General features: G+C 57.5%; 1 protein-coding gene across 1 annotated transcript in view; it reads right to left on the bottom strand.

Annotated features, from left to right (window-relative positions):
- LOC119090984 (guanylate cyclase soluble subunit beta-2-like) overlaps positions 1–4079 on the bottom strand; it is a 21453-nt gene extending 17374 nt beyond the window's left edge. Inside the window, exons 1-2 of the mRNA XM_037213709.1 lie at positions 3999–4079; positions 3316–3416 (exon numbers count right to left, since the gene is read on the bottom strand). Coding sequence (XP_037069604.1) covers positions 3316–3416; positions 3999–4079 — 182 coding nt within the window. The remainder of the gene's footprint in view (positions 1–3315; positions 3417–3998) is intronic.
- Positions 4080–10214: the final 6135 nt, after the last annotated feature.

Raw genomic sequence — 10214 nt, 5'->3', positions numbered from 1 at the left:
TTTCGTGGCGGCGGAAGGATCAGTCATTCATTACATTGCATTATTTTGTCGATGTGTTGTGCTTCGAGTAGAAGTGAGGGCTGTAGAAGTGAGGGCTGTAGAAGTGACAAACGCGGGCCGTAGGAGAAATTGCAATGGAGCTGATGCGGCAACGAGCAACGTTGCAGCCCCCCCCCCCCCCCCCCCCCCCCGGGTGGCCATCTCTGGTTTGGTCTCGTCCGCTCAGTTGCTCTCATGTGTGTGCCGCCTCCGGCAGTTTGGTTTGCTCCACCCTTCAGTAGAAGTACTGACAGCATGATTTTTGCAGTTCATATTTGGTCGTGCATACTAATATCGCGTAATAAGTATTAGCAGGAGGCGTTATACCGCATGCAAGTTAATGCCACACAACTTTCACAGCTACAGCTATAAAGGGGAAAGCATTTTAGGCATAAATTTTGTCATGTAGCACTGACGTCACATGCAATTATGAGTATTAGAAACATGTCGCGTATAACTAAAGGCTATAGGTATTCTTGCAGTAGAAGTCAAGACGGGCACAAGTTGTTGAAGCATGGGTTTTGTCGTGTAGCACTTATACCGCGCGGGAGAGCCGGGAGTAAAAGTGATGTCGCTCATAACTAAACACCAGCAAACCTTATGCAGCAGAAGTACAGTCGCGTAGAACTATCGCTGTTGCATACCTGCCGGCTGCCCTATTTGCAATGCGGTAAATGTGACAGCGGTGATCCCGCACGTGCGCCGGCGGCCCGTCCTCGGCCTGGCCTCTGCGCTGCTGTGACGCGGCACCTGTGTGGCCTCCGCCCGCCGTCGGTGGCCTCGCGCCCCCATTGTCGGTGCAATTTGGACCTAATGCTGCCGCGGTCCGGGACGCCCGCGCTCAAGGCCCCTGCAAGAGCGCCTGCCCGAGGGCATCGTTTCATAGTCCACCTCTGCGCGGCGGGCGACAGACGGCAGCCGTGTCGCCATGGCAACGAAGCGCCGCCGGCGCGCACGTGGTGCAAACGAGCCGTTTGATGCTGCCGCCCGCATTGATGTGCTGCAAAGGATTGACGGCGGACGAAGGCTGAAGTTATCCTTAAAGAGCAGCCTCGGGTCCACAGACCGTTCCTAGCCTTGTCCTCGTTTGTTTGGACCTCGAAGACTGCCCACAGCGGCTGCGGAGTGAGCCGTCGGAGGAGGCTGTGTGCACCGGGACAGCTGGAATGCATGCTGTCGGCTGTTGATGTTCATGCGCAGGAATTTGGGCATAAAGCAAGTCTTGCGCGATCGGGCAGGTTGTTTGGTTTCGGTAATTTACTGCTTTCGCTTCTTTGATCATGCGCGCCGGGCAAATACCAACGCGAATTAATCCGTCTGAACGCTCCGTTCTACGAGTAATCCGCCTCCTAAATCTTACGTGCGTTGTCTCTCAATTAAGACGCCGACGTAGTGATTGGGAAATCGGCGCCCAGCCAGCTACTCCATGCGCTCTCAGTCCAGGTTCGGGGTGGTTTCGGGGGTTCACTAGATTCGGGGTCGACAGCGCGTTCAGACGCCGCGGCAGAACGCCAGACACTGCAGCATACGCTCCCAGTCCAGGCTCGGGGTGGTTTCGGGGGTTCACTAGATTCGGGGTCGGTAGCGCGTTCAGACGTCGCAGGAGAACGCCAGACACTGCAGCATACGTTCCCAGTCCAGGCTCGGGGTGGTTTCGGGGGTTCACTGGGTTCGGGGTCGGCAGCACGTTCAGACGCCGCGGGAGAACGCCAGACCCTGCGGCATGCACTGTGGTCTCAGCCCGCAGCATATCTGCATGACATTTTTAATGGGCTGCTATCCTTGTGGTCCCTGAAATGAGTAATTCGCTTGTTAGAGAGATTATGAGCCGGTACCCCCTCTACAAAAAATGGCGTAAAATATTATGTGGGAATGTGATGACGACTGTACTTCAAGGTCTGAGCGACGCTTCGGCGAACCTGAGTAACATCTGAGATTGAATCTTGCAGCGTTCCACAAGCCTAGACCACTGCGCCCATCACATGTTCCGCTGTCACAGTCGAGTACCAGCATGACGTGCCAAATTCCCAGTGTCCGTGCACTTATGCGTGTTAAATCTCTGCCCCGTATGAAGCCACGTTGGAACGCTTAAACACGTAGAAGTCGCCTCCATGCTCCGTTGGGAAAAATGTATCGACAAAAAGCGGGAGCTTGACTTGTGTTAAATCTTTTCCTTTACTGCCTGAGCCTGCAGACGGTGATGCTGCATATTGTGGTCATTCAGAGACTTCCTGGAATTGTGTACGATACCGTCGTGTTCAGTTGTACAATCTAACTACTCCGCTGTCTTACGCAGCGTTATGGGCTGTGCGGCCTCCTGTGACAGAGGTATTCACGGGCAGGATTTCAATATCCGTGCCCGCCCATGCCCGCTTGGTCAGCCCGTGCCCACCCGTCAAACGCAACATTTGGTTATCCCCCGCCCATTAACTAAGCCGTTTGCCTTTTCCTCGGCTGTTGTTTTCCCAGCAACTTCATGTCAGGCGTATAAATGCGTTAAGAACTGTTTTCCAGTGCTTTAATGCACGGTTATTTACTCTCTCTGCTGTGTTGCCCTTTAATGGCAGATCATTTTGCCAAGAGAGAAGGCGGTGAGCACTGAGCACCGGCAACAGAGTGGTGCATTGAGTCTACAGCTTGCGAAGAAAAGCATGAAGCGTGTGTGTCTAAGTTGACCAATGAGATGTCATCTTAACTGGCTGACACAAAAACCGTCATTCGGCTTTCAGTTGCTGGTAAGCATGCTAGAATTTTTGCCCGTAGGTCTCATCGCGCAAGACAAACATGGTAGCATATGGAGGATAGACGAGTAAAAGATCCAACAACCTCCACCTGCTTATGACTCGCTGCAGCTTTGGGCTACGGTCACTTAATCGTATTCTCGTGGAGTTTCGTGTTGGTTAGGCCTCAAAGGCAAGTACTGAGTACTTTATGAGCAATTAGAACAGTTACGACAAACGTTACCAGCTTAACAAAGTCAGGCGCGGGTAACGAAGGATCAGCATTTACTATTCACCTGCTGAACACCCTCATATGTATGGCTTTCCGCAGGTCAGTTTTACATACCAATAACCGTGCAGAAAGTGCTACATTCCAGCTCCATTATCGTCATAGACTGGGAACTATGAAGCTGGACGCCATGACGTTCCTGATGCAAGGCTTGTTCAGCCACCTGCGGTAGCTGGGCTTCATCCGATAGGGGCAGCTGAAGCTGCCGCCGTTGGGCCACCTCTGCCGGCCCCCGCCAGTCCGTCTTCACAGAGGCCGAGCGCGTGCCGAGGCGGGTAGCCGCGCCAGCGGCAGCCGAGGCCGTAGGCCGCCTGGCGCGTCACGTGGGTTATCTGGCGCGTCACGTGGGCGGCCCGGGTGTGGGCCGCCTGGCCGTGGGCTGTCTGGCGCGTCACGTGGGCTGCATGGCCGTGGGTCGTCTGGCGCGTCACGTGGGCCGTCTGGCGCGCCGGCCCCGCGATGGGCGGCGGCTGCGCACCAGCTCCTGAAGTGTCACGTGTGATTCCGTGTTATGTTACTGTACATGTCCGTTGTGCTTTAGCATGGCTGTTACTGTGTCACTTCCAGGTCACTCGCATGTCACGCTACTCTCACTTTCCTTCCTCTAACGCCCTAACTCGTGGCTATCCTCGGTTCCTATTCACTAACTCTGCAGCGTTGTTTTTTCTCGTGTTTCATGTCCATGCACGCACTCGTGTCTTTTTCGCCTACGCGCTCCGTTTACTGCAGCGTGTTCTGTGAGCTTTATGGATCTCTTTGCCTATGTGGGCCCAGACCGCACCGCACGAACCGAAACAATATGCTGCTGCAGGTAATGTTTGATGGCTCGTCAACACCCCGTGACGTCATGATTAGCCGTGCTCCCGTGGATACCTCTTCTGGTTTGCATTTCACTATTCGGACCAGATTGACTCGGTTCTAGAATCGGTATTGGTTCCTGTGATTCAGACCTGGGATGTCCCCAGCGAGCTCTCTGTGGCCGAACTGTCGAAGCTCTGGGCGCCGGGCGGTCGCAGTTCAGGCGGATCCATCAGGGATCCAGGATCCGGACAGCCACATGACAGGAGCATCAAGGATCCAGAATTCGGGAATGTCACATATTGGGGTCCGTCGGGAACTATCTAGGCGATCCCAGAGCTGACTCGGGGACGATTTTTCAGAGATCCATTTCCAAGTTCCGAGACAATAACAATCACAGATAAGGCAGGCAGCGATCCCACAGGGATATGGGATCTTGTTCAGTGCACACCAGGGAATACACCAGGGACGGCGGGCATTGACAATGCCGCCGTAAGACCCATCAGCTTCAGCGTCGGCTGGCGTTAACTGAGCTGTCCGAGGCGTCTTGCCGTCGCCTTTTTACGGGCCGGCTCTAATCGCTCAACGTTTTTGTCCTATGCGGCCTGAGAGATGCCGCCTCGGAGAGCTGCTCCCAGGCCGGCGAGGAACGCCGGCGGCACCGGCGGCCCCAGCAGGTCACGGACGCCACCCCACCCCGCCGAGACCCTCCCCCCACAGCACCCCACTCCTCTGCAAATGGTGCAGTACGGGATGCGGACTACCAAGCTGCGGTCTCGTGTTTTGCCATCCGCGTGTGGTTTCTGCAGTGTGCTGCGCTCCTGCTTCAGGAGGCTGGCGCCGCCGCTGGGCGCCGCCGTGCGCGATTTGCCGCCGTCGCGCCGCGTCTGCCGCAGGTGTTTTTGCGGCGCGTGAGGAGTGGGCGGAGCCTCATTAGCTGAGCAGCTACTGCAGCCGGCTGTCCGTTAGGTCCGAACAGGCGAGCCGAAAAACACGCCGCCTTTCCCCGGTGAGATCATGCAGATTGGGATTAGTGCTTTTTTATCGGGTCTCTAGGTGCATCCGTTTGGCGAAAGGCGCCGGCGTCCATAAACAGCGCGCCTGTCTACGAGGTCGTGAGTGTGCCAATGCGCGGTACCATACGTGATGAGCGCTTCCTGGTGCTCGGAGAGGATGGGGTGTGCATGCCAGATGAGTCTTGGGCGTCCGGCCGATCGCTCATGGATGTCATCACCAAATCGCTCACTGTTGTTGGACTCGTCCTTGGCGGTCAATTGGTAGCCGGCCCAGATAAGCAAGTAAAAACATGGCGGTCGCATCGCGGCGGAGTCTGGCAAGGGGAAATCTTCCAAGAAAGTTCGCCCGTTTGATTGGAATTGCTTGACTGGGCTGCTGAGGCCAAGATCTTAATGTTCCAGTCCATGCTCGCAAGGCGATTCTTGCAAGACATTCGGACGACCTTGTTTAGTAATTCACCTGAAAAATGTCAGAGACAGCATCTGCGAATTCAACTTCCCGACAAGAGGAAGACAGCGCTTCGCCGCCGTCCGCCACCTCCTTTCTCAGAGATTCCCATGGAAGAACGCCTTCGCCGCAGCAAGGACGCCAGCTCACACGTGTGACTGCATGCTGTACACGGGCGAACATCCGACATTTCCGGCGACACGCTGCGTCCGTGCGTCTGCCGCCAGACAGCGTCTGCACCGTTGTCGTGGCTGGAGTTTTGCACGGCCTAGCTCGGTCCTAGAGACGCAACACCTGGTGTCAGTCGCCCGGCCGTTGACTCGCCTCACCTTGTTCAAGACGTTCAAATAGCAAAGCACAGCGTCTGGCAGGAAGCCATGATGTTTTCGAAACTGCAGGATGTCCGCCGTAATTTGCAATACCGTGTTGTACACTGGTACACGCACTCCACACACACTCTGGGCACTCCACACACACTCTGGCGCGAACTTGTCACGTGAAGGTGTCATAGATCCGAGGCTCCGTGCAATTCTCAAACACCTTGTCCTCAACTTCAATATTACCAAGGTCTCCATTCATTTTTAATGCCTCGGTTGTCATGTTCCCGTGCCACCTGTCATCGACTGATAGTTTGCTCATTTCCATACTAAACCCGGTCCTAAAGCATAATGACTGCTCTCTCCGTGGCTGTATGGGGCTGCTCTTTCCATGGCTGTATGGGGCTGCTCTCTCCGGGGAGGTATGGAGGCTGCTTTCTCCGGAGCTGTGTGGGGCTGCTCTCTCCGGGGAGGAATGGGGCTGCTTTCTCCGAGTCTGTATGGGGGACTGTTCTCTTCGGGGCCGCATGGGGGATGCTCCCTCCGGGGCTGTTTGGGGGCTGCTCTCTCCAGGGCTGCACGAAGGATGCTCTCTCCGGGGAGGTATGAAGGCTGCTTTCTCCGGAGCTGTGTGGGGCTGCTCTCTCCGGGGAGGAATGGGGCTGCTTTCTCCGAGTCTGTATGGGGGACTGTTCTCTTCGGGGCCGCATGGGGGATGCTCCCTCCGGGGCTGTTTGGGGGCTGCTCTCTCCAGGGCTGCACGAAGGATGCTCTCTCCGGGGAGGAATGGGGCTGCTTTCTCCGAGTCTGCATGGGGGACTGTTCTCTTCGGGGCCGCATGGGGGATGCTCCCTCCGGGGCTGTTTGAGGGCTGCTCTCTCCAGGGCTGCACGAAGGCTGCTCTCTCCGGGGAGGTATGGAGGCTGCTTTCTCCAGAGCTGTATGGGGCTGCTCTCTCCGGGGAGGTATGGAGGCTGCTTTCTCCGAGTCTGTATGGGGGAGTGTTCTCTTCGGGGCCGCATGGGGGATGCTCCCTCCGGGGCTGTTTGGGGGCTACTCTCTCCAGGGCCGCACGAAGGCCGCTTTCTCCGGGATGGTGTGAGGGCTGCTCTCTTAAGGGCTCCAGCGTGGTCGGAACAGGGACATTTCTCTGCAGTGCGACACCACTCAGCAGGTCATCTCCGTCCACCCTCGGGCGCCCCAAGGTCGCCATTGTCCACTCCAAACATGTGCTCTTTGGACAGACGGACGAGCTGGATCTCGGCGATCGACTAACAGAAGCCGGACAGCCCTCCAGCGCGGGGTAAACGCCGGAGCAAGCGCCGGGCAAACAGACAAAGAAGAGCAGAACAAACAGTCATGAATGGGCCGAGCAAATGAACCAACAGGAGCCAGGCGGACCAGCCGACAGCAGCAGACAAGCGGTCCGACAGACCCCAAATGGGAGCTGAACTCGGCGCCAGTGATGGGCGCCAGACGAGGCTGAGTCACTCGTCGGCGGCGCTGGGCGGGGCCGAGTCACTGAGTCATTAGTCGGCGGCCCTGGCCGGCGCCTGCCCGGACGGACAGCGGGCGGGGCGGCCCCGGCGGAGGCGACGCTGCCGGGCCGCCTTCGACGGCCCCTCCCAGACAGGCTGTGCTTCCAGTGGGCGGACACAGAGGCCCAGGAGTGCTCCGGGCAGCGGTACAGCGAGCCGAGGGCACCGGAAAGTGCTCACGTGCCCGAGATACTGCGCTGGCACCTCTCGTGTTGCGCTGGAGGACTGACGGGGATTGAGTACAGATCTGCGGCGTAATTTCGAGATGCAGAAGGGGGCGTGTGAAAACCCGGAGCGCCGTAGGCCGGCAGTGTGCTGCGCATTAGCTAGCGCAGCGGTGTGCTAGAGCGTATTGCAAGAATAATGTAATCGCTTTTTGGATTAGGATATGGGGATATCATACAGAGATGGACTTCATGTAGTAAGAAATTTGTCGGATTTAATCACCAGATGTATGCAAGAAAATGACAGCGTTCTCGTGCTCTTCTGCCATTTTTGGCGCAAGACAAGATGCCGAAAGTATGAACTTAATTCATCGGAGCACGATCAGTCCACTCCCACAATGCGCAAAGCACAAATAACAGTATCTGCGTAAACAGAAGTGTTTAGCCAAAATACTCGAGACTACTTACGAAGCATGATCTGCGGCATCCATCATCTCCGGAACGTGCGCCCAAGGAAAACACTTCGGCTCGAGCCAACTGATTTTCACGGCACGCGGCGGCGGGGCAGCCTGTGGGCTCGCGCGCAGCGTGTGCCATCAGGCGATCGGACGCTGCCCAGGGGCTGCTCCATCAGACCCCCGCCGTCGATCGGCCCCACAGCCCGGCTCCTCCGCAGCGCATCCCAGCGCCGGCGCCCGACGAGCGGCGGGAGGCGTCCCCGCCTCCCCGCCTCCCCGCCTCCCCGCCGGTTCCTGACAGGCCGCCGAGCGCATAGATTACCGCCCCTTGTTTGTCCTGGGCGCGTTCAAACAAGAGCTATCGCATGCATGACGAATCAAACCAGCGGCGGTGGTGCGGAGCGGCGGGGGACGAGCGCGGCCCGATGCGGATCGGGCCGAACATTTGCATCGTTTAGCATGCGGTCGGCGGGCAGTGGAGCGGGCTACGGCGCCGGCCGGGCTCAGGTTAGCCGCTGCCGATGCCGCCCTGTAGAGCGGTGTCAGGGCCAGCTGTGGTGCGTGTCCAGAACGGCCGCGGGGACCGGCACATGCGGCGGCGGCACTGGCAGCTCGGCACGCTCCCGGTCGGCGGCGCAGCGGCCGCGAGGGTGCTGGTCTCAGCAGGCCTCGGCAGCGCCACACGATCCCAGCGGCGAGCGGCATGGCTGAGGCGCGGCTGCTGAGGACGGGGTGACCTTCGCAGCGCCGCATAGGGAGCGCAGATGGTGGCCCTGTAAATAATGCAAGCGGGCCACGGACGCCCTGAGTCGAATGCAGGGCGGCTGCGGTCTGCGGCTGTGGTCAGATTGCTCGGAGTTATGTTTACAGGCTCAAGGGCATGCATATGGGCGGCATCTGCATGCCCGCTGTGCTAATCACGCGCCCAAAGTCCGCCACATATGCGGAGGATCCCTCAGTGTGCGAAAACCCAAGATGAATGTGATCCTTTGCGCGATCTGTGCGGTTTCAAAGAGCGCCCACCCGGACCGTGGCCGATTTTCTGGCTCCGGTGTCGATTCGGATTTTTTTTTTAAACTTTGAAAGGAATCCGTTTAATCCCTCCCAAAATCGTAGTTACGCAGTTAATTGGTTTAGAGGTGGAGGCCGTCTGCACAGTCGTACCGCCCGCGGTTGCCTCAGAACAGGCCTCGTCTGGAAAATGCTGGCATCGCTTCCACCGCGCGTTGTGGACCTGAGCCAGCAGACTTCCGTAACGAGCGGTGATCGGCGCTCATGACGGGCCGATAACGTTGGCCCCGCGACTCTGGTTCAGCCCCGTGCAGGTCTAGTTCAGTGAGAGTCTGTCTGACAGTCTGCTTCAGACTCTGGTTCAGCCCCGTGGAGCTCTAGTTCAGTGCGAGTCTGTCTGACAGTCTGCTTCAGACTCTGGTTCAGCCCTGAGCAGCTCTAGTTCAGCGCGAGTCTGTCTGACAGTCTGCTTCAGACTCTGGTTCAGCCCTGAGCAGCCCTAGTTCAGCGTGAGTCTGTCCGACAGTCTGCTTCAGACTCTGGTCCAACCCTGAGCAGCTCTAGTTCAGCGCGAGTCTGTTTGACAGTCTGCTTCAGACTCTGGTTCAGCCCTGAACAGCCCTAGTTTAGCGCGAGTCTGTCTGTCAGTCTGCTTCAGACTCTGGTTCAGCCCTGAGCAGCCCTAGTTCAGCGTGAGTCTGTCCGACAGTCTGCTTCAGACTCTGGTTCAGCCCTGAGCAGCCCTAGTTTAGCGCGAGTCTGTCTGATAGTCTGCTTCAGACTCTGGTTCAGCCGTGTGCAGCTCCAGCTCAGCGCGAGTCTGTCTGATAGTCTGCTTCAGACGGCTCGCCCTGGCTGTGTTTCTGCGTGGTTGCATGCACCTGGCTGATAAGATAGCCACCTTCTGTGATTCATCGCCTTGTGTCGGTGTAACCTCTAGCGTGTTATCTTGTTCAAACCGAACTCCGTTGTTGACTATGTCCACCGCTTGAACAAGACAGCAGGTCGGAAATCAGCGCCCATTAAAATAATTAGCTTAACAAGCTCACCCCAAGCGGACTTGCAGCAAGGAGCCGATAGACGAAGGAAATGTCTTGCTGAAAAAGCCTCGCACTTGCCGCTGATCCTTGAAGCCTGTTTGCAGCGTGAAATACGTGTTTTGAAAGCATTCATATCGGTTCCCATCAGCAGAACCTTCGCAGTCCGCGAGTACGAAATTACCCAACTTGAAGAACGCAGTCAAAACCTGTCCAGCAGCTTATAAAGCGCTCCGAATTGCCCGTTAATTAGTCATCCGCTCTCACCGCGCCACGCTCGTCTCAGCGGCGCCAGCGCTCCATCTGCGCCACGTTGCGGGACGGCCCGCCGTTGCACGCAGACGGCGCGCCTGCAAACAAAGCGGCCGGCGGTGGCGGC

The sequence above is a fragment of the Pollicipes pollicipes genome, unplaced genomic scaffold, assembly GCF_011947565.3.
Source record: "Pollicipes pollicipes isolate AB1234 unplaced genomic scaffold, Ppol_2.1 Scaffold_3216;HRSCAF=3773_pilon_pilon_pilon, whole genome shotgun sequence".
Taxonomy (NCBI): Eukaryota; Metazoa; Arthropoda; class Thecostraca; order Pollicipedomorpha; family Pollicipedidae; genus Pollicipes; species Pollicipes pollicipes.
Note: the sequence above shows the minus strand (reverse complement) of the source record. Positions and strands in the feature narration are given on the sequence as shown.